The 25,928-nt window shown below is 37.0% G+C and overlaps 1 protein-coding gene across 1 annotated transcript in view; it reads right to left on the bottom strand.

The window, feature by feature from the left end:
* The window catches only part of DDX10 (DEAD-box helicase 10), a 158,558-nt gene that overhangs the window by 25,096 nt on the left and 107,534 nt on the right, over positions 1 to 25,928 (bottom strand). Inside the window, 1 exon segment of the mRNA XM_029960897.1 lies at positions 20,566 to 20,622. Within this exon segment, the coding sequence (XP_029816757.1) occupies positions 20,566 to 20,622 (57 nt within the window).

The raw sequence follows: 25,928 nt of genomic DNA, 5'->3' as shown, positions 1-25,928 counted from the left end.
CATTTTGAATAAATACCTTTTCAGAACAGTCCAAACCAAGATTCCTTGGAATCATATTCATATTTACATTCATATTTACAAATTCTACATCACTTCCTCCTTGATATCAAACAAATGCACAAACACAGATTTACTGGCTAACTACTATTAAGTAGAAGTTAGAAAGTAACTGTCTCTTGGAAAAACAGCTCTACTGGAAGAGCAGAAAACTATTTCCCTGCTGCATAGAAACCTACTTAGTTATGCAAGAGAAGAAACTAAGAATTTCAGATTTATCTGAGCAATTTCACTCCATTTCCTGACAATCGGATAGGTAGAATGCAGCATCTGTTAAAATTTCAGTATTAATTCAGCACAAATTGTGCTTTAAACTTTTATTTCTCTGAAGCAATCTGTACTCGAAGAAAATTCTGATTTTAGACATGCTTTTCAACACATGTAAACACCGCTTGCTTTTCAGACCAGGGTCTGTATCTCTTATCTGTACCAGCATCATGGGCACGGGCATGTACTGCTACAAGGAAATTCCAAAATCTTTTGTGTGCATTGAGTTGTACAAACAAGCCTCTAAAACAGATGACTGTCACAAACAAAATATACAGTATTTATTACAAGTTTCCAAGAAGCCAAGATTTTGTGTAGAAAATAACTTGAAAGATGAGTCTTTTCATAGTATTTCTTGACTGCATATTTCCTATAACAGAGAGATTGTGAGCACATCCTGATGAAATGTTGCATATAAATAAACAGCACAAATAAAAGGAGGTAAAATGCTTTAAGGATGTGTACTGACAAATTGAGAATGACCATAAAATAATTAACATAAGAAGAAACGCAAATATTGGAAAGTTATTTTGGTTCTAGTTTGCTGTTTGTGCTTCATTACTAAAATTTTAAATCCATTTCATCACAGACATGCACTGTACTGTATTTTCAAGATCAATTAGGTTTATTTTGTAAATATGAAATAGTTAGAATTTCAATCTAGAATTTTCCTGGAGAGAATTTTGGACAAGTAGTTTGTCAAATTTGTTATTTTCCTATTTCTCCTCACCTTTTCCATCTATTCGATGCTTTTGATATGGTTCACATAATGCCTGCTGCAGTCACTTTCACTGTGTTAAAGAACACTAATTTGGAAATGAAGATGCACCAAATTATATTCCGTAGCTTTTGGAAAGAATGAAAAGTGAAAAACAATAAACCCCCTGCATGCTAAATAGAGTCAGTGACTACAAGACATAAAAGAACTACTGCACCAAAACGTTCTTGCTGCTGCTGCACTGACACCTCTGAATTTGAACAAATGTGGCTCATTAAGCTGAGGCAGAATAAAGACAAAACTGGAATAGAGGTTTTCCAAAGTGCTCCACATGCAGGTACCTTATTTATGAACTTTATTTTCTTTCCAATATAGGTAGAATGGCAAGCATCAATGTGTTGCATATGTTGTAATAAGTCTGAAGAGGTTTCAGCTGATCGGTCTTAAATCCCTGTTTCTTCAAAGGTGTAGGAGAGTTAAATGAATGGCCTAAACAGACTAAGTGTACAGCTGGGTAAAACTGACATTCTAGAGAAGTAATATAAGAGTCATCATGGCATACTTGTACAAAATGTAGTTGACAGCAGTTAATTCTGGAACCCTTCCAAACTGAGACGATGCTAATTTTTTTTTTTAAGCTGAATGGTGATTTGAATACTGCAATAGTGTCATCCTGTGTAAATGTTCAACTCCCTGTACCTTATTGATATTGTGACTCAAATATAAATATATATATATACACATATATATACACAATTCATAGAGAAGAATATTATATACGCATTTGCGTTCTTTCACAATGTGCACTCGCAGCCCAGAAAGCCAGGCTGGATGGGGCTCTGAGCAACCCAGTCTAGTGAAAGGTGTTCCTGTCCATGGTAGGGGGGTTGGAACTGGATGATCTTGAAGGGCTTATCCAACCCAAGCCATTCCATGATTCTATGATATGATTTTTCAGCAGCTCATTTCACTTTTGTGAGATGAAGAATGTTAATTGTTTTTCTGACTTTCAAAAACAGAGAATTAAATGTAATTGCTCAATGCAGATATGCATACACAGGCTGGGATTGTTAGAATACTATCAAGTATTAGATAGAGATGGTCAAGAGAGGTTCACAATGTTTCAAAAATGACAGCCTACTAACAGCATACTAGTCCCTCACAGATGCCATATGGAAGCCTGACATCCCCTCTGCACATTGACCAATTTTACTGATGTTAATGAAAAATAACTGGCTAAGAAAAAGTGAGCTGCACATATACTAAGCCCTTTCATGCTTTCTTAGTTTTATGGGTGTTTCACTAAGCTCTCCAAAATCATCATTACGAATTTGTTTGCTCATTTAGCAGAAGTAACAGTGTCATGTTAAATAATATTTAACATGATTTAACACTGGCATATGACATTTTCAAGATTTCTTTATTGCTTTTAATTACCTGTTCTATTATTCTTTTTAATTCAGCTATTTGCTGTTTAGTCTGTTAATAAGAGCAATGAATTACTATACCATATATCAGCTCTTTAGAGAACATTTGCATAGCTACACCAACTCAATGTTTTTCTACAGTCAAGTAGTTATAATACATAATGAAAGTATACAAAAGAAAATCCAATAGGGTACACTGGAAGGGCTGAAAGACTTATTATGTCAATGAAGTCATACGTAAGAAACAAAACTATGTTTATTATCCATTCTAATTTAAATCAGCGTTCTTATTTCTACAGGAGTACTTTCAACCAGAGACAAACCATTTTCAACAAACAAAATATCTTTTCATAGAAAGTTTTACCCTATCTGAAGCTGCCCAGAACCATAGTAAGATGGGATCCCCCTATGGCCCAATGCAGAAGAATATGCAACTGCTTCAGTTACCTTCAGGAACTAGTGAGCTTTCTTGACACTACTGCACAGCCCAGCACTCCTATGGAGATGGTCAGCAGCAATTTTATGTCACAAGATTAGTTCAATATCTACCAACCCATTCTAAATTAAAAGACCTGACATCTCTCCATCAGTAATCAACATTCACAAGGTAAGTTATGAGCAGAAAGCAGACAATTTCCAGCTAGGATTGGCCCAGGGGAAACAGGCATATTTGCTTTAATCTGCTCTAAATGAAAGCATAAAACGCAGTCATGTGTTCCAAAACATGACAGTCATGTGCCCATTGTCTTCCTGGATGAAGTTAATCCAGACTGCACCCTAAATCAAACGCTATTAGCTTGTTACAACAGTAGCTTCTCACAGAATTTCAGGACATCAAAGATGTTTTTAAGTGCTAAAATGGGCATATGAACTATTAGATATTACACACAGCTGATCACTTTTACAATTTAAACAACTTCTAAAGTCTAGTCAAGACAAAGCACTTGTATTTGAGGATACAAAGTTACAGCTCACAGAAAAGCTTAGAATTGAATTCCTTGTGCTCTCTGACTGTTCAAGTAGTCTTGGTTTTGCATGCAAAATTAAAAAAAAATAGTTATCTATAGTGCCATACCTTTAATCCTGGCTTTCATGAAAGAAGATTAGGCTCAATTGTTCTTAGCTAATTACCAGAATAAGTACAGGCTTTTAAAATAAATCCTAACTATAAATGTTAAATAGCAGAGTGCCCACTTATTCACAGTTACTTAAAAAAGACTAGCAGGCATCTTTAGGATCAAAAAATTTCTCATGGCTTTATCACAAGCTGTTTAAGTTTAGCACATTTTTCCTAAACACACATAGGCCAATTGCATAAAATAAAGGTGCCACTTTAATGGAAACAATATTTACATTGACTTGTTGATAAAACAGTTAGCTATATTCCTAGAAATCAATGTACAATCTGACAAATGGTAGGCTACTTGCAAATGTGTTGAAGAAGAAAAAAAAAATCACAAGGTTACTTTTTCTTTTAGTGTCCTTGCTGAGAGATAAGAAGAAAACAATAAATTTGAATTACAAAACGCATCTGGAATATCTGAGATAGGTTGTGCTGTCAACAATTCTTTCTTTGAAAGCACCCTATACACAGGAGACTTGCTCCCTTTCATTGTTCGAATGTTTCTGTCTACATTCTAAGCCATCCCTATTAAATGGCCTATGATTTAAGACTTGAAAAATATATTTAAAATAGAAGGGTATTTTACTTCATCTTAAGAAATGTTAATCTTTAGTCAGCCACTACATGACCTAGTTAATTCACTGCTCAGATGGTGGCAGATACAAGCTTCTATGCTAGAAAGTCCACTGAATCTCACTGAAAAGGAAGCTACAAGAATCAGTTGATGTATCATTTCATTTATAATACTGCAATATTCTAAGAAATATGCTACAGAGTAGAGGTTTTTTATGAACACCCCATTTATGAAAAATAAATTAAAAACTGTTGCTAGCATGCAACTGGTTTAGTGCAGTTATGATTAATGTAGCTGCCACAAGGACACATGCAAAAAAAGTCTAATTTACTAAAAAATATTCAGGGCAACATTTGGATGACTGGAGGCTACAGCAACACCTTCAACTAAATACATTTGCATCAAGCCACTTGTTTTACAATTACGTTTTCTCTTTTTTCCAAAAAAGTAGCTACTCTGTAGACCTGATGGTTTTGCATTCTTTTCAACTGAAGATGAATTTAAACCAGCAAAAGCAAAACAACAAAAGAAACAAATAATTTCAGAGTGCTCGGGTTTTTAACATCAACAAGAAATCACCTACCAATACACAAAAAATTAATCTAGGGATTAACCATTTAACTTTTTTTCTTGTCTCATAATATATATAATGGGAAAAGAGGTTAAAACATCTGCTCTGAGTATGGTTCCACGTAACTGAGATTAGAGTACAGATGATCTGAGGCAACTGGTTATTATTTTTATTTAAATTCTGATACCACCTAAATAGTATCACATCCAGAGCACAAATATCTACAAGCACTACCATATCAGAAGTGCCACTACATGATAGCATCTTTATCTTTTACTATGTAGAAACAATTAAATTGTTTGAAAACAAAACCCAGATAGCATCAAAAATTCAACTAAGACAGGAATGGAAGGGGCAGGCAACCACTCCATAAAAAGCTTGCTGCCATACACTAAAACACTTAGCAAAGCTTTACAAGAGAAACCCGCACAAGTACCAAAAACTACAACTATAAAACACCTCAGGAAGATTTTTTCTAGTTCTCATGAAAGCTAGAAATTTGTAGAGGGACATTTTCAGAGGATGCTGTACCTCTAATTACAGAGCAAAACAAAAAGAAACCCTCAACCCTAATAATTCAGAGGGAAAGAAACAAATAAAAAAATCTGGTGACTGGTTGAAACCTGAGCCCAAGAGCAAAATGTACCCATGAGGTATCTCTAACAGATGAAGTCCTCCTCAGCCATATATTCCAATGTCTGCTTCCAAAGAAAGTTGAAAGTCACAAACAAAATTAACACTGAAATGTCCCATTACAATATTAATGTAAAAGACAAAGAGCTTGCTTTTAATTTGAGTCCTAACTTAATGACCCAATCATGGAAGTCAAACAAATGTATGTCATCATGATTCTTTTAAATGCAATTTACTGATACAGTTTTTTATAGCTTCTCTAACCACTTGAAAACATTTTTGTTCACTGACAGCTGTATGATTACTATTAAGTTACTCTAAAATATTTTTTTGTACAAGAAGGTATAATTCATAAAGGCTCTATTATGGAAAAAAAAGCAGCCTGCTACTGTCCAAACTAGTATTTAGTATTGACTTCTGTAAAACTGAAAGTTGTCATCAGATAGAGAAAAAATGGGAAACTATATTCAAGTCTTCCCTTTAAAAATGCATTTAAAGAGCTTCCATAAAGTCAAGGTCTTAGCTCCAGTCGTGTGTTAAGATAAAATTTTTCATTTTAAGTAACTTTCAAAGCTATAAGACAGTATAATCAATAAATGAATAAACTTACAAAATCAATACAGAATGGCCAAAAATAAAAAAAATTTCCAGTTGTTCCTCAAACTACTAGATATTGCCTGATGATTAAAGAATATTCCTATGCAAGATGTCCCACTGCCTTTTAAAAACCATTCCTAGAAAAGATAACCCATGAGCGTGCTTTGCAAACAATAAGAAAGCACCACAATTTCAAAAAGTATGACTTCCCTGAAGAATCCTCTTCCACAGGAAGAGTTCAGAATGTTTCAGGCAAAACAGTAAAGCAGAAGTTACAGCCCTCTATCCTCTCCTTCATGTGTACTACAGAAGCTGCCTCTGTGTATCTAGAACACTGGATATCCAGAGCACTGTATCCAGAGCACTTGAGACTATTTGTTTCAAGCATCACAGTAACATTTTCTATATGTTTGCAATTCAACTCTCCAAATGAGACTATTATTAAGGTTGAGTACCATTTTTTTTCTAGGACTGACACTGTGATGCACAAACTTTACTGCCATAATTCAGGAATAAGTGCCATAAAAACACTGGCAGTCAATTAATGAAAAGCTAAGAAGGCTATACAGTATTATACCTGGAAAGGATTTCACACATTTACAAAAATATTTCTTGTTTTCAAGAAGCCATCATAATCCATATCTGCATTTTTAATTGTAGTCTACACACTTTTGAAAGTTAGTATGGTTCATTGCAAATAATTGAGAAAGCTGTTGAAATTCTCATCCTCTCTATGTAACAACATGGCCTGGAAAATACCTTTGGAAATACCTCTCAAAAGGTAGATGATATTACCAGCAACAGATCCAGAGAGCAGTGGTAACCTGGCCTGGCCTACAGTTACTGGAAGAAATGCTTGTACCACCATCACATCACATATGAATTGCAATTTCTTTTTAATCCCATCTTTACATTTTTTCTCTTTTTAAAAGCCTTTCAGACATTTGGGGACACTGGCTCAAATCTCCGCTCTAGCCCAAAGTCAGAAACAAAGTCTAAGGAATTCACTGGGTATGTCCCTCTTCTCTTGCCTGCACACATCAATAGAACTAAATCCTCATCAGATTGCAGTGACGAAAAACACGCTAAAAGATCACACAGCACTCAGTACTACAGTCACAAGGTCTGCAAAATTTAGATAGTCAAAATTTATTAGCTTGTAAGGTAGCATGCATGGAATAGCCTTTCAGGGGATATTTCCTGCTCCTTCAATGAAAAGTTAGATGGTTGTTGCTACTGCAATACAGTAGTTTATCATCAGCCTTTGACACAATTTTCCAATAGGCAACTTGTTATCTTTGCTTACAAATATCACACTTAAAATGCATGTATCATAACAGAAAAATCACAGCCGTCATGGTTGATGGGTAAAGACTTCTGTGCTGACATCTTCAGCATTTTACAGCTGTCTAAAAGTAAAAACTGACTGAAAATGTTTCTACTGAATGACAAGGGTTACAGATGAATAGCTCTAGCAGCTATAGATCTAACTGATGTTTGAAGCTGCCAATAATTAAGAGCCAGCAAGAGAGTAAAATGTTCTGAAAAGATGCTATCTGATTTTGTTTGATAATGAAACATATTAGGACAAGTAGCTCGTTCTTTTTAATACTGTTTATAACACTATTTCACTCTAGTTTTATGCTTGTGACTCAAATATCTGAAAAAATGCTGAGTTAAAAGTGCCTTTCTAAGGACGGTACTATATAAAGATAACTTCAAAGATGCTAGGAGTCTTACTTCCAAAGGTCATTTCAGAGATCAATATGCAGAGGGACAAGGTAAAGCTGCTACTCAAAATCACCACAAAGACAGCAGATCAAACAAACAAACAAACAAAGCTAAACTCGAAAATTTCAACTTCTTGCTGCGTGTTTGAAACTATCCTCTTGTGCATATTTTGGATATAACACCACACACCTTTCACATTGAAAACAGCTGCAGTTTGCTTGGAGGTCTAGATGATATACACTAAAAGAAATCATAAAACTGCCGGACAATTTATTTACAACATAAACCTTTCACCATGGCCAAATCCTCTTTGTCCAACAGCAGACATAATTAAAAAATACTTTCCTCTTTTATTAAAACACCTGTAAAAAATCTGAAAACAATTTCAGGTGACAACTGGGTTTGAAATGCAATGCCTTATAATAATGCAATGCATTATACAGGGAACAGACTTTCAAATTGCCTTTCAGAACAAACAATAGAGCAGATTTTCTTCAGCACCTGCAAAACTCATCTCATGGATTTGTAATAATGAATTAAGTATGTCAACTCCTTTTCAAGCAGAGCTAATAAACAGAATCCATCTTTTAGTTGGTGGATCAGAAGTCACTAATGTTATCTGCACAAATCTCTTGCTCTATGTTTAGGTGTTTTCTGCACGTTTTCAATAGCACTGTAATGACCAATTATGAGAATGCAAACATTGTAAACAGTACAGGGTGAACGACAGCATGAACTTGCAATGATTCCTCACTGACTACCCATAAAGTTCTTTCAACTCATGGCAATCAAAGCAGACCACTCTGAAGAATGGCTATCTAGCCTTTAAAGAACAAACATGTTCGTACAGGGAAGCCAGCACCTTGCAAAGTATGACCTCCAGTTCATTCCTGACCTATGTCCATATGGCAACTCTGTAAGAGAGAAATCAAATACAGAAACCTGTCTTTTTCACCATTCATTAGCAACAGAGGGAACTGGATGGAATTTCCCCACAAAAACATTCACTAGAAAATTTTTTTTGGTGATGAAATACTATGACATCAAAAGTACTTTCACCAACTATTCAGTGCCTCATACAGTTGGACGTTTCTGATCAGTTTCTAAGTAAATTATCTTCAAAGTTCATAAATAATTCATCTTCCTGTCTTGAGGCTGTAACAGTGGATCTGGCCATTCTGCTAAGGGACAAATCCAAACATCCTGGTGACATTAACCAATTTTAAAGACATGGTGACTTTTGACAGACTTCAAAAAATTTTTAAATGCATGGTTTTCAGTATGACACCTTTTGCTTTTCTATGACCTGTCTGATACACAGTCTGATTTAACAAATACAGCAAATAACTGACAGAATTCAGCAAAAATTTGTTCCTTGTAAGATCATTCAGACAGCTTCCCAATCTCTATTTTTACCTCTTCTAATTATAGCTCTTTCTTTGCTTTACATCTGTCAACTGGGACCTTGTACTGGGTTTGTGTGGTAAGGTTTTGATAGCAGGGGGAGTTACAGCAGGGGCTTCTGTAAGAAGCCACTAGAAGCTTCCCCCCTGTGGGACAGAGCTCATGCCAGCCGGCTCCAAGACAGACCCACCACTGGCCAAGGATGAGCCCATCAGCACCGGTGGTAGTGCCTTTTGGACAACATAGTTAAGCAGAAGGAAGAAAAACTGTGCAACTGCAGCTGAACAGAGAAGTGACAAAATGTGAGAGAAAAAGCCCTGCAGACATCAAGGTCAGTGAAGAAGGAGGGGAAGGACATGCTCCAGGTGCTGGAGCAGAGATTCCCCTGCAGCCCATGGTGCAGACCATGGTGAGGCAGCTGTGCCCCTGCAGCCCATGGAGGTCCACAGGGATGCAGAGATCCACCAGCAGCCCATGGAGGACCCCAGGCCAGAGTAGATGGGTTCTCATCTGCAGGGGGCATGGGGGAGAAGAAGAAACTTGGCTCAATCCCTTTGTTGGGTCAAAATCCCATTGTGTTATGAAGTGCAGCATAAGCTTTATTTCAGAATGATTTTACTTAGGGCACTTGTCCCTGTGAAGAATAAAGAGCTGTACTTTCTTATTCAGCTGGTTAGGAAATGTCTTGGTATCTCCCCTCACTTGTCTTCTTTCTCTATTTACATCATGCTTTTCTGAGCTTTTCCTCATGTTTTCTGACTTCTTTCTACTGCATCCTTTCTAAGCTGAGGGTGACTAGAACAGCACATAGTTCATAAGTACACTGAGCCCCCTGAATTTATGTCTCCCAGAGAAAACTTAAAAAGTAAATAAGAAAACAACCCCACACCACAAAAACCCTACAACAACAAACCAACCAGGCATCACGTGAGTCCATGCTAGTTCTAGCACAGCTTAAAAGACAGTCTGCATATAACAATTTCTAGTTCAGAAAAGAACTCGAGTTTCCTAGATCCCACTCCTATTCACAGAATAAACACAAGCAAAGAATAAAACTAAAGTATTCTGAGATATATTGTCAAAAGACAAAGAAGTTGGTGGGGGGCAGGGGGAAAGTGTGACAGAGAAAATGAAAAAATACATCAGTAAATGTTATAAATAAGGATGTTAGCAACAGTCCAGCTCCCAGTTATGGTAGCTATTGTTTGTCAAAGGATTTTTTATCCATTTATTTTACAGATGGCACTTACATCAAAGAGTAAATGAAAACACTGAATAGCTGGGAAATGTACAGTCTCCTTCATTCCTTACTACACAATAAGCGAACGCTGAGTTGAGTACCTGGCTCAGCTCAAAGTGCAGGCAAGCAGACAGGGAGAAAGGGAGTAATTTCTCAACCACCTGCATTGCTGTATTTATACAGCAAGGGACAAGCACTGACAACTTTAATTCTGGCTTTTCTTAACTTACAAGTAATTAGCTTTGAACCCTTACTGATGTTCTTTTATTAAAAGGTTTCTTGTGAGAAGATAAACGTGTGCAAGGAGTAATTAGAGACTGAAACACTTTCAGCTCTCCCAGCAATGGAGGAATGGTGCGACTGGAAAAATAAACATTTATTCAGCAGTACTAGAATGCCCAGCCCAGCAAAATATTACCAATAGATATTTATTTGAAGGAATGTCAGAAAAATGAGACCTTACAGAAAGAAGAGAACAAAACAAACAAAAAGCCAGACACAAAACTTTTTCCTAAAAATACTAAGTACATTTCCCAAGGCTTTGCTCCTAGATGATGCTATTACCTTCCTTTCTGCTGTTCCCCATTGCTTCTACTCTTAGTTGCCACACAGCAGAAACAGAAGCAGTAGCAGTTTGAATTTAACTCCTTCAGAAGAAACAGAAAAGGGGTTAAGGAAAGAGCACGAGATAAGAACCTTAGAAATCTATAAAAAGTTTCATAGAAGACCAGAGGAAAAAAAAAAAACAAGAGTGAAAGGAAACATTAGGCCTTAAGGAAAAGAAATGTTGCGGGAGCCAACACAGAAAAACCCAGGTCCTAATGGACTCCAGACAGAAGGTGGTGCTTCATTTGGGGGGAATTATGGGCTTGTCAGATTCCCCATGCAGTCAGTTGAATAACCACGTGTTATTACTAGTTTGGCATTTCCTATTAATGAACTCCTTGGTTTAACAATGCAGTCAATAGTGTGAAAGTACAGAAAACTTATTATTATCTCTGCTCACTGTGGTAAAACAAGGGCTACTGCATTACTCTTGATCTAGTATATTTGGCAAAGGAGGATTGACAAAACACTAAATCCTTAAAAACTCTCTTGAAAAAAATTATATTTGAGAGAGTCATTAAGAGTTTTCTCGTTCTCTTTTAATGCTCACATAAGATTCAGCCACTGGAATCTTGATGACTGCATGATCCCAGAGCACTCTGAAAAAAACAGCCTTTAGAAGAATTTCAAAATGCTGGCAACTTCAGCATTATCAGTCAGAATGCAGATAATGGTTTTCTGATTGCACAGATCAATTTTCATCACTAGTAGCAATTACAGCTGCTGAGAGTAGCTATAGCACACTATGCACAATACTGCAAGCAACACATCCCAGGAATAAAAACAGGGGGGCATGCTGAGAAAACAGAACTGCTTCATTTAATACTAAATACTGTTACTTGCTGCGTAGGGATGTCAGCCATCAAAACACATCTGAAAGATTAGCCCTGCTCATCAGCCAATTAACTCATCCTTAAGAAGGTAAGACCTGAGATACAGAGCAAAATAGAGTTCCTGCATCTGAAGCCTATAACCTAAGAAAGTTTCAAACACATAAGGAAAGCTGTGAAGTGATTCAGAATAATACCAGAACAAACCAAGGTGCAAAATAAACAAGTTTGAACAGTCTGATACAGCTTACTTGTGCAATGGAATCATCTGTATAATATTTATACAAAGTTGCGGCATGTGATTACACCTGCTTTTCACAACACATAGGAAAAAGATCTACAAATCCATAGAGAATTTCCACTTCCTAAATAAAAGCTTTGTGTGCAAGTTGCTGCAAGCCTTAGATCATTATGTCTGGATTGTTTGGGATTTCCCACTTCTTCAGGATTATGGGCAGAGGCAGAAAAGAGGGTGAAGATCTCCAGAAGGGAATTCTTCTGTACAGTGTTGATTATGGTATCAAAAGACTATGGTGAGGCAAAAAGAAAAATAACACCACACTTACAAAAAACAGCTTGTTGCTTTAAACATGTATGGAACATAGCAAATAAGCTTGTAGTAAGAGCTTTAAATTTTGTCATTTAGAGGGAGAGAAATTCCAAATACCGATTATTAAATAGACACTACTGACTAGTAGCATAGTGCAGATAAACAAGTGAAGTATCATTACAATTAACTTTATATAGTGGCCTGTTTGCTAGGATGAATATGCCTAAAGAAAGGTTTGTAACACTTTAGGACAGCTTTTTAATTTTTTTTTCTTTTATTCATACTGGTGCAAGTGCTGCTTCAACAGTGGCTGTTGCCTCATTTCTTGGCCAGATTCAGGCAGGAGCAAAGGAACCATTCATGTTTTGCTCACACAGGGACTGTTGAGGGGATTGTTAAATCAGTGAAGAAACTGAACGAGAAATGTTGGAAGCCAAGAAGAAATTATGCTGCTAATTTACATATACATTTCAAACCAAACTGTAGTGGCTAGTTATGTTTAAACTGTACACTTGCCATATTTACAAGAGACCATATTTAAAAATTAAATGCTTACATATTGATGGACAGTGATCACAAAGCTAAGTCCCAGTGCTCTCTTCTTCCCCTATTTAAGTTTACAGAACATGGTGATACACAGTTAGAATGAAAACATTCCATCAATGCTGAAATGGAAATCTGAAGCTCAGCTGGAAAGGTCTCTGCCCTTGAATATATGTGCTTGTACTTTGCAATGCACAGAGAATTCTTGTCTGGTTTTTTGCATACCTATTGCTTTTCTAGATACCTGTATTGAATCAGAATATGTTGCCTGAATAGATGAAGTGTGTATTCAAACAGAATAACCTTATCAACTGGGGCTTAATCGTTCACCTCAGAAAGGCACCTCTGCAAGACTAATGGAGGACTTGAATTGCTTTCCCTGTGCTCTACTACACTGTCATATGCAGGGAGGAACCTGACGGTGGGATCCTGCTCCTAATATGCACAGAGACAGGCAAAGAGGAAAAATGAAGTAGAGTAATACATACCTCTCTTGTTCAAAGGAGAGACAGAGCTGAAGCAGCAACTGAAGTAGCCCCTCAGTTATTTGCTGAGCCCCGCTCAAGAGCATGGGGGTAATGGTGCCAAAGCACTCCTCAATTCTACAACTATAAAGGCTTATTTGTAACTATATGATACAAAAAAAAGATTACAAACCCACAAAATTCAAGCAGAAGAAACCACATAATTCAAGTGAAATGCATACTTATCTCAATTTGCAATCTTGCAATTTTCATAGCCTAAGCTATTAATAAAAAATACAACTGAGGGCATTTTTCCCCCCTCAAAATGTCAAAATATTATTAATTCTGAAATAAACAAAATTGTGTGGTCTTTAACATGCTCAAAGTTCTGGATCTCAGCAGTTGAAACCTAAGATGGCTCCAAAGTTTCAGTTCCAATGGTATCAAACTTACAAGGACATTCTAGAAACAAAAAGTTTCCTAAAGAATAACGAATTAAACAGTGTAGTCTTCCAGAGTCTATTGGAGAAATTTCATCAATGTTGCCCTAGAAATTTAAGAAAATCATTTGCAATCAAGTAAGACAATAACCTTTGTGCTCCCTGCCATACCAAAAATACTGTTATTCTGTTCTTACAAATCCTTATCATGTTTTGCATTAAAAGCTTCCCTAGAAGTGCAACCCGCCAAAATAAGAAAAAAACCCCAAAAGTTTGAAGAAAAAGAAATTTCCTCTCTTTACTACAAACGTGAAACCAAACACAAAACAAAGCACAGGATATAGGTATATCAGAAACTGTAATGAAGGTGCACTTGTATTGATCCACTGTGCATCCACCTCATCCCAGCAGACTGTCAGGGAAAAAGAGTATGTGCAAGGTCCACGGCCCCACTACTATGCTTCTGAAAGGCCTATGGAGAAATCACTTCAGTGACTGGTAAAACAGCAGTTTTTGGTGTGTAGAGCAGCAAACTGTCATCACATACCACGTATGATTAAAATTAACCGTTGTGAATATTACACTCAAAAAATTCAATTGCTATAGCAGTGGCCAATTAGTTTAAATGGTCAATCTGATAAATGTATTTAAAATCCTCAGTGTGCTGGTGACTGCAATGAAAAGGTTCATAAAAGCATGCATAATTGGCAAATCAATCCATCAGAATACTTCTTTGCTACTTGTTTGGAGTCACAACACAGAAATACTGGTTTAATCATATAAATTCTTAATTGCAGAAAAGGTAGGACTTATAACAGCTTTAAAAAGCAATTTAATTGTTATATTAACTGGAATCATCAACATAATATTTTCAAAAATCAAAACACAAGTAACATTTCCATACAGGTACATAATACCCATTTTCAAATATTAACTTAAATATTGTAGAATATATTGATTCAAAGTACAAGTAGTTCAGAATCGGCAATTCATTTTCCATTCATTTAACAACGTGACCTTGAAATCATGATTCTGCCTGGAGAAACCTGTTTAAAATTACTAAATTATAGGTTAAAATGTTGATAGCCCAAATTACTCTGTTTATTCACAGAGCTTTTTAAGGAAATTTACAAACACAAACTTGCACTGAATAAATAAAGCTACTCACAGCTTTTGGATATGCATACAGGACGCAACAGTTAACAGACCAGAACTACTTCTAAACCAAGGTTAGTGAAATTGTTTTAAGCAAGAAATTTGACTTATTTAAAGAGATCAAATTTGCGTGGTAATTTCAGCTCTAAGCTTCCCACACTAGAGATACTGGAAGATTTTGCAGGTGAACAGAAGTATCATTGCCTCATTTTTTGCTGTTTGTTGTGATTTTCAGAATCAAGAATAATTACTAATGAAGAACAATTTTTAGGCCTTTGCAATTATCAAACAGCAGGGACAAGACGTAGCCTGACCCGAGGCTGTATCAGGACATGATCCTCTCCTCAGGTCTTCTATGAAAAACAGAAACACCAGAATCTTGACATCCTCCAGACCATCAGAAGTATCTAGCCCTGAAACCTGCTCCAGCTCCAGAAATCACAGAGATCTAAAGCAATGGCTCCTCAACACCATCCATGGGAGGGTTATGAGAGTGATCCAGAACCAATGCACCTTCACCATTAACCATCAGTATTCAGGGCATCCCATGAGACTTTCCCCAAGAACATTTCATGAACCCTGATCAAGGGGATTTGGGAACCTGTATTCACGGGAGGTGCAGACCAAATTCCTCCTTCACTCCTATAAATCTCTTTTCCACACTGAAATTACTGTTCACACCCACACTGAATCTAGCATCTCCAGTCTAAACACCAGGCCGTGGGCTAGATCTCAAGAAAAAGGAAATTCAAGGCAGAGGCAGAGCTGTCAGGTAATACAAACCCAGTAACTACAGGAATGATACACAGTGGATGCAGAGTTTTCATCATATTTTAAAGTGTGTATTTCTCCCAGTGGATTATTAGCCACAGCTACCAAGGTATCTGACTGTCCCATTCTTCTTCAAATTTTCCCACACAGTGCAAAGATTTCTTGAGTTACATTTGGCATGGGTATCTCAAATCCATTGGAGGATGTGAGAGATTAAAATAAAATGGTGGTTTTAATGGTGGTTACAATCTCAACAGAGAGCTGGCACAAAGTGCAGAAAACACAATGCTATAGTGATGTGATAAAGGCAGATATCAATGCCTGAATCTGCCATATCTTTAAGTATATGCCTCCTGCTCACCCACGTGTATTTTGTAGACATGGTCACATAAATCCTTTCATAACAGTAGAAAGATTCCTAACTTCATTATGACTCCGAAAATGTTAAATTATGTATATATAAAGTATATATTTTGTAAAATCTCATACACAACTACTAATACCTGTGGGAATAGAAAAATACATCAGGGAGAGAACAGAAGAGAAAGGGAGGACATGAGAGAAGCTAAAGCATATTTATTATCCTGCTGTTGCTGTCGATCTTTTAATGCTCTACAATTATTCAGCATTTCCCATGAAAAAGTGCCCCTGACAACCAAGCACTTGGATTTCTTCCAGAAGTCAGTTTTTCAGATTGATAAAAATCCCCATCCTCAACTTTGTCCAATGAAAACAGAAAAAACCCTCTCAGTAAGGCATATGTGTTCAAGCTGGATTTCCCTAAGTTTTCAGCAGGCTACATTTTTCTTATGGACCTTGGATAAATGGCCTCTGCTCTGCTAGTCAGCCCCTTTTCAGGTTTTTCTGTTTTGCTTTGGACGTCAGTGTGGTATAACTGCTACAGGATTGCCAATGACTGAATCAGTGCACCAAACTGAGCAAGTTTTACCTCCAGGCACTGTTTACAGATGGCGTACAAACTATTTCTAGCAGATACAAATGCCTTCTTTCAGAAGCTAGTTATCATTGCTTGCATGATGCTGGGAGCTGATAGTTGAGGATTACAAAGCACATCAGTGCTGGCGCAGGGAACAGCATCTTCTCCTGACTCCTACTCTTCTTCCCTACCTTAAACACTGTTTAGCTGCTCCTGGAAAATTCCTCTCCTACAGAAACACTTATCTTTAAAAGAAACCAAAACCTTCCTTACTTCATACTTCTTAACATATCAGTAGTGCTCTAGGGCATCAGGACAGCAAAACACTAAACTCACCAAAGGAGAAATACAGCCCTGTTCAGCTTCATTCCAGTCAACAACTGCTTGAAACAACTGGTTGAAACCCAGAAGTCTTTTATGCAGACTAAGAAACTAGTAAGTCATAGATTCTAGAAGAAGAAATGCAAAGCCAGGAGCGCAGCATTGCACGATGCAGGGATGTCCTGCCTGGGGCCAGGGGCTGGCTTCACCGAGTAACACCCAGCTCCTTCCTCAGAGCAGCTGTCCACATTGCTGCTGCTTCTGCTCAATGCTTTATTTCTTGGTCAAAAGACAACACAGTTGCCTAATTTTCTCTAGACTACCTTCAAGTAAACAGCATCAAAATTTTTTTAAGGGGCTGAGGACTGAAATTTTATTACTACTGAGTGAAGACAAAATAGGTTCTTATTTCATCTTAAAATACTGCAATTGTAAATATCTCATCAAATTCTCCTAAAATGGGAGACAATTAAATATCTTATAATAAAAAAATCCCAACCCCCTTATATTTCCAGTTTTTCTTCAATAGGAATACTAAGAAAAAAAAACTTTTTTTATTTGTTTTCACAGCCTTTTGCACTAAAATGTAATTAATGGTCATAAATTCCAAGAAATACTTTCTCCAAAGCATCCTTTAAGAGCCTTCACTTCTTACCCAGTTTATTTATTTCACGGAGATTTATCCAAGGTGGAGTCAATAACACTGCAGCTACCTACTCATCTAATCTCCAGCTCAAGCACATTCAGCAGTGCATGCCAGAATTTGGTTATTCAATTCCAGCTGCAGCAAGCCTGCCCCATCCTAGCACAGCAAAGGCTGAGCAAAACCTTCTCTGCAATTACTCCTGCAGCACCAGAAAAAAAAGGAAGGTCCCTTTCCCCTATGATTTTTTCTTTTTTGTTGGTACACAGCTCATAAATTAAAGAATTACAGGAAGAGCAAATGAAAAATGTCAAGAAGTCAACACTCCTGGTACAGGAAATACATGAACGTGTACAGCACAGAGACATCCTAAAACTAAAAGTATCACAATACAAGAATCTAAGATTAAATTAAGACTAAGATTAAATCCCACAAATGTATGGTTTAAATTGTGAAAATAAACAAACTGTAAAACATAAAATTTTAGTTTCAAATAAATTCCCTCTTCATTTTGGAAAAAAAACCAGCATACACTCAGAATAACATACCAGGCCTGTCCAGTCAGCAACAGGGCACAACCAAAAACAGGACAACAAGGACTATACTAAAGCAGAGATGCAAAAGTCGTAACTAAAGAATTATTATTTAATATTAAGAATGGAAAAATAAATTGCTGGTTTGGTCATGTCAGACCCAGTGGTCTGTGTGTTAGTGAAAGATAGTAAGCAATACTTTGTAACCCCAAAGAGTTTGTAACCAGAGACAGACAGTTAATAAAATGAACAAGGGAAATAAAACAAATAGATGTGGAACAACAAATTATGACCACAGCTGCTTTGAAGTGACGGGCTGCACAAAATTGTTGATCCAGCCTTTTTTTCCAGCTGCTAAACTGCATTAATATGGCTAAAAATACCTTTTCTGCTTTTTTTAGTTCTCCTTATTGCCAAAGGAGTTGTGTGTAGCAGAGTAAGTGGGTCACGAGCCATATTATGAAAGGACTAGTGAAAATCTTAACAATTTTGAACTCCTGATTTTGGAAGCATATATTTTCTAAGCTAGTTTCAGCTCCAATAGTTCGTTGCTGTGTTTTACTGTTTCCTTTTTTTTTTTTTTCTTCCCTAAGTATCTCATAGGAGTTGCTTGAGTCGTATCACAAACAGACTATAGAGAGTTTCAGCTACTATAGCTTCATCTCTAAGATTCTGTGAAGCAGGGAGTGTTCTTAATTAATTCCTCAGACACCTAGCAGACAGAAACTAGCACCTTTATCTATTGTCTACTGCTCCCTTCCACTTCCAGGCGTGAAAGGCCCCAGGTCCAAGCTGGCAGCTTTTCCCAGTAGAAGCATTTTCCCTGAAATGAGCCCCACTGAAAATGACAGGACTCGGCAGCACACAATTCTGGCAAAAATTGCCTATAAACAAGAGAAAAAGCCCAACAGTTTTTAATCAAGGAGATGTGTCAGGTCCTGAGGCTTGCACCTTCTTGCAGAGAGTGAGCTAAACACTTCAACAGTAGAATGAAGTCAAAGCAATAGCAGCTTTGCACAGCTGGTACCCTCACAGAAAGCATATGCCAATCTCACAGTAGACCAGGACTCGTAAATCAGCTTTTCAAGTGCAAGTATTGCACAGAAGAGATGCAAAGGTGCATAAAATTGTGGGTTTATCTTATGTACCTTTGGGGCTGAGGTTCCACATTTAACTCATACTGTACCCATGGACACACAATGCCCCACAAAGACAGACCATTCCTTAATAGGGATCAATTTCATTCACCTTCTGATAGGACAGAGAGATTAATTTGCTTGGCCAAGAACAGGACAGGAGATGTACATCAGCAAGCAGATCCTTTTAAAAGAAATGCGTTTCTTTTTCCAGCTGCTGAATAACATGACATTGGGGGTTTTTTATTCCTTAAAAAGAGGTAAAACTAACAAGCAGCATTTACAAATGTGACACAGCCCGATTTGAACAATATTTTCTCCCTTTATTAAGATGTTTGTTAATTATTCATTCCATAATTTTCCTAAAATGCTTGCTCAATGCATTAAAAAGTATGTATCTCTATACATTCAATTACAGGCAGAAAATTTCTATTGCTTGACTGGGGAGTCATGATGCCAACAGCACTCATAGCTTGCCATCTTTGAAGACAGAATCATACTTCAAACTTAGTATAACTAGGCGTTTCATCTTAAACTGTAATTACTTTCTGCCTCAGAGCTACACAATGAAACATCTTCCTATACTTAAGCATCTCAGAGCACAGCCAGTGTGCAAAAATCGGACAAAGAACATTATCGATATTTGCTAACTGCCAAGAACACACTGTAAGTATTCATGTGTAGTAAAAGGAGATGCATGTGAGAAATTACACGTCACTCTGTCCACATTCCAGAAAATCACTGCAGCTGAACGAAATCTCAGTTTATTGCAAACCAAACAATATGAAATACTAGAACAGCCTTTAGTAATTTAGCAACAAACGTATGAAGAAAAGGATAGAAAAGGTTTTATTTGTGGTAACAAAAGGAAGGAACAAACTTCAATGTAAGTATTTGCTGTTTAAATATAAGGTTCGGCAGAAAAAGGTTTAAGAAAGATTTGACACACAAAAAAAATAATGTCACTGCCTGCAATTTATAAACATGACCCAAATATTCTGAGAAAATAATGGCATCAGCACTACAGCTGAAACTGCAACTCACCTGATACAAAGAATAAAGAGGCTAAAATTCCAAAAGGTTTCCATACAAAACACACACATCCATGCTTTCTTAGTATCCCTCCACAGCAAGTTATTACAACCACATCAGAGCAAGGGGGTAAAAAAAGACAAGCAATGACTTTAAAGAGTCATTAATCACAACACTGCTTATTACAGAAAGGAATCAAATAATTTAAAAATCATTTCAAACCCACAACCAGTAGCTTGATCAAAACAACAAAAATCCTTACCTGTGTGTTCTTATTCCTGGCTTCTCTCCTTGCTGCTTTTTCTTTCAGTCTCTTCTCCTAAAACAAACAAGGTGCACAGTTTTAAAGCAAACTTCCATATTTTTTTTCTTTTAATCTTTTAAGATTAATGTTGAGCCATCTAGATATTTTTAATGCTTACATGTTAAACATGTGGTATTCACCTACATGTTACTGATGAAAAACAATAAATAAAAGATCTGATTGAGATATTATTCATTCTTCTTGCTTTTAAAGGAAATAATTAAACAACAAGAATGACTCAAACTCATATTTTATCTTTACCAAGACTTGTTACTCTTAAAGGAATAATGCAGTTAAGTTAATTTAATAAAGTTAGTATTTGTCTGTAAAATAAGGTAGTTAAAATGGCACCAAGAGATCCAACTTCTCTTATTTCTCAGTGGCATAATATGAAATCAAATCCATGTAACAAAGAAAACAAAAAAAATTTCTAACTTCAGAATGGCTAAAGCAACTGGGGAGTGAAAGCTAAAACACCTCCATTACTAACAAACACTCTACAAAAGCATTTGCTTAGTAATTGCATCGATTCAGAAACCATATTAAAGTTCCCTCCACCAAAGAAATTCTGCTACGGGAAAATGAGCTAAACACAATGATAAAACTCATTCAAAGCTGCCTGCCAGATCTGTGACATACAGAAGTGGCTAAGATATTTAATTCAAATTACATTTCTTGTGGCTTCTTTCGTTTATCTTTAAACTAACTGAAGTATTATCTCTAATTTAGACTATGTCAGGTCCTTCCAATTGAACATCCTTTAAATTGTTTATTTCACGAGAAAAGCACAGAGATCAGGGGAGAGCACATGTCTTCTGGAAAAGCACCCTGCTCCCTCTTTTTTTTTTGTCTTAGTGATGCTGATGACATGGGTATTGAAACTTTCTGATGCTAGGACAAAAATGTTTCTGGAATATAACTAAGTTTCTTTGAGCAATATAGGCCATTCCTAGCATCAGCACATTTAGAGTCGAGTCTATATAATAGAACACATTAATATCAGTCCAGGGGCAACATCTCAGCACAGAGAAGGCTGAAAACCAGTCACATTTCAGCTCACTTGTGGGAATAATGAGAAAGCTACAGCTTCAGCAGTCCTAGTGCCATTTCATCACAGTGATGCTGCCAAAACACATTGGTAGGTACCCCATGAAGCTGTTTGGAAAAGCAGTGTCTGAGTGCAGACCTGGGAAAAGGAGAACACAGCCACCAAGATTTTCTAAATTGCTGTCTAAATTCAGGGGGTTTTGAGATATTTATTGGGTACATGCCATTTTCTATTCTCCCAGTTGCTCAAACTACAGAAGTGTTAGCTTATTTTCAAAGTCCCTTTCTAAGTAAGTCAACCTTTTCTCTCCAAATCAAAACAAACAGTCCCCCAGTGCTGTGTGCAAAGCTACCTGGTACAAACATCTCAATACACTCACAGTTACCTGGCAGGGTCTTCAATGCATGCTATGAAACAAAACAAAAACCCTGCCACTGTAGACAGATACAACACAGCTACTTATTACTTCAGATTTGCTGAAGTATGAAAAAGCAATAAAAAATAATAATTACATTTAAGGCCACAAGGGCATCATATGGGGCAAGTACTGTCTGGTCCATAGGAAGTTTCTCAAACAAACCAGACCTATGCATCATGGTCATAAGATGGTCATCCATTTTATGATTCCTGCTCTTCCAAGTCAAATTTGGATTAATTTCTGATCATTTTTACTTATGCTATTCTAATTTTTTACTTAAGTTTTTGACTTAAAATGTTTTAGTTGCACATCCTCCACTCTTTGGGGTTACTATTGGAGTTCTCTCATTTTTCTGCTAAAACCATAACCACTGAAAAACTGAAGGAGAACAGAGCTAAAAATTAACATGCCAGCTGTTACAAAGCAGGATAAAGCGGTTTTTGACTTGGACAGTCCAGAAAATTTTGAATAGAAAATTCTATGGTGTACAAAAAGTTGTGTCTTAACCACAGCTACATGCTTAAGATAATACAGCAGTAGTCAAAGTTCCTGCTCAAGGGATTTATAAAACACAGCACTGAGAAGACAGTTATGAAAGCAGAAGACTGACATAAGGACACAGGAAAGTATGCCAGACAGCACAATATACTTTAGTCCCTAAAGAATAGTAAAGACATAAAAAGATTCTAAAGTTAATAGGTGCAGAAACTGAAATCAGGAGCACAAGAGAAAAACAAGACAGGGAAGCAATCAGCAACAGATGCTGTCAAGACCTTTTTTCTCTTTCTTTTTTTTCCCCCAAAGAGGGAGAGAGAGGATTTCATTCCTCGTCAATGAAAAAGAAAAGCAGATTTTGCAGAGAGTGCCTGTATGTTGGCACTGAGTTGGAGTTAGGAGTGTATTTCAGAATGTCCTAATCAGGCCTGCTTCTGCTGTTTCGCACTAATACACTCCAAACAACACTGGGCATTCGCAGAGTCACAGGATCATTCTGACTAGGAAGAACATCAGGGGGTCTCTGGTCCAGCCTCCTGCTCACAGCAGGGTCAGCTCTGAGGTGAGGTCAGGTTGCACAGGGTCTCTCATCCAGCAACATCAAAATCCCAAGGATGGAACCTGCATATCATCTCTAGTCAGCCTGTGCCACAACCTGACTGAACTCACACAGAAAAAATTCCCCTTACATCCATGATGAATCTCATTTTCACTTACAGCCACTGCCTCTTGCCCTCTTGCTCTGCACTGCTGTGAACAGACCTGCTCCATCTGTGTATTCTCATGACCTCTCCACAGGCATTGGAGGGTGCTGTCAGGTCACCCCAAAGCCATCTCTGCTCCAGACTGAACAAGCCCAGCTCCTCCAGCCTCTCCTCACAGAACCATCCTCTCGGTGACCTCAGATAATCTCACTTCAGTTTGTTAAAACCCTCCTTGTACTGAGGGTAGTGGTGGTGTGCAGGATGCCATAAATACCAAGGAATGACTTCTCTCAAAGTGATTTAGTGCAAAGCATCAGATATGAGCTAATACAGTGCAACCCCACCACCACCACACAGCATGCAACCTGGTTCTCAACACCAGTTTATCTTTCTCTGCAGTCCTGCTCTTACTGGGCTACTTCACTTGCAAGTGTAGGAATAGCCATCAGGCTTTAACTTGGGCTTCAATTCAGGAAAACAATCCCATTAAAGCACCTCTTAAATTTATGCAGAGCTTCAAGCACACAGGTAAGTACACACAGTGCGCTGAGCAAATGCTTAAATATTTTTCCCCAGTCAGGATCTTATTTCCTGTTACCCAGAGGACAACTGCATATTCTACTGTGCCAAGGTAATACCCCCAAATAATAAAGACACCCTTTTATATGACTACATAAAACCCATAAATCAACTGCCTTGCTTCAGGTTACAAAGAATTGCTAGAGCACAGCCAGAAACAGATCTCCAAAGACTCAGGTGAGTATTTTGACTACAATGACCTTCATTCTCATACTGCTACTGCCAGGAAGAAACATGAGAACGTGCAGAACACATGTGGGCAACATACGTATGACAGTTCTAAAAAATAATCAATGAGGCAAAGTTGAACCAGTCAAACGATTGATATTGATTTATTTCATATGAACAGGATCTGTTCATCTATGTATAACTACATGTAATTAATAAACTGTCCAATATTAGTTTTCACACATGGGAAAAATAACAGAAAAGTCTGGATTTTCTTGGAATATCTTAAGTGTAACACAATTAAGTGTCAGATTTTATCACTATTCTATCAAGCTATAAATCACTACTTGCATTAAAGATGAAATAGATTTTTCATATATTTCAATTTACTAGGGCAGGAAAACAAAAGACTATGTTTCAAGATATGGATACTTAATTATGAATGTTACTGACTGACACACTGTTATAGCATAACTTCATAACCAGGATGATGAGGCTGTCAGCTAGAGCTCTAAAACACAATCTGATTAAACAGTTTTTATCTACAGCAGTGAAGTCAAGCATCAATCTTTGCATTTGTACTGAATAGCTCTCCTTTGCACCTTCTTCACAGCTGAAAGATCTAGTTGTATCCTTTAGAGGCTATCAATACTGAGGATGAGAAAGAAGTTTAACTAAAAATCAGTGCAATAATATGTTGTAGCTTAACTCCTAAGAAAATGCTTCCAGTCCCTTTAGACAAAAAACAACTCATCTCACTAACTTAAAGGCAGTAGCCAGAACATTCATTTATCATATTAGGTCAGCAACATGCTGTATGCAAATTTTGAACAGTGGCTAAATGTATATTATCTAGATGTCATTTAAGGAACAGTTTGGATAGAACCACAGGTTCATGAATTTATGAAACAGGAGAGGTGATAGGATCAATGTGCCTGAGTAGCACAACACAGGCTATAGGACTGAATAACTGAATCAATCTACTACAGTGGTCATATCCTGTTTTAGAAGAGCATTATGTCTAGATTTTAAAACATTTCACTGAAGAACAGTGCACCATAATCTTTCCAAATGTGCTGCTGTTAGTAGTCTGAGCCTACTTATCTTCGACTTTTAGACCACATCTAAACTGTTTAACTGGTCTCTCAACCAGTTTAAAGGAACCCCTGCTATCAAAGTTTAGGTCCTTATGTAGACATATGCTCATCATGCCTTTCTCTCTCACAAGGTGAAGAAAATCAATTCCAGATGTCTCTCAGCATATAGGTCTGTTTTCCTAAATATTTCAGGAACAGACATATCCAAGATCTCACCATCCCCCCAACCCTACTTTGTCACTTCTGTTTGTATATTCAATAATTCTGTCAGCCCCTTCGGTCCTGTCAGAAAAATCTCACTGCAATAATTCATGTTGACTTGATCAACTATCACATCACCCAAATCTCTTTCAAGGCTATCTCTCTAAGGAAAGAGCTTTCAGTCCTAAAATTCTGTTCTAAATTTCTTCTTCCTAGAAATTTACATTTCTGCCTATCTTACAACACAGCTTTGTTTGTCTGAGTCTAACTTAACATGAAAGCTTTCTTCCACATCACTAAAAAAATCTTGAAATAATACACTTCCCAATGGGCCCAAAAGAAACATCTACTTAATGAGAAGCCACTAGCTTGGGATGTTCCAGTTACTGAGGTTTTGGTCCATTTAATTTGTGCCATGTTAATTTATTAATCAAAACCCTTAAGTGAAAAGCCTTGTAGAAATTTCTATGTATTCCACAGCTGTATTTCCAAGTCAGATTCTGCTCTGATAAAAATACATAAACAAACACAATTCACTACATAACTAATTTCCACAAACCCACACTGGTTAGTATTATATTCCTGCCATGTAGTTTTTCATTAATGGTATT

This window comes from Manacus vitellinus, unplaced genomic scaffold (genome assembly GCF_001715985.3).
Source record: "Manacus vitellinus isolate BGI_N305 unplaced genomic scaffold, ASM171598v3 scaffold_2_pilon, whole genome shotgun sequence".
NCBI lineage: Eukaryota > Metazoa > Chordata > Aves > Passeriformes > Pipridae > Manacus > Manacus vitellinus.
Note: the sequence above shows the minus strand (reverse complement) of the source record. Positions and strands in the feature narration are given on the sequence as shown.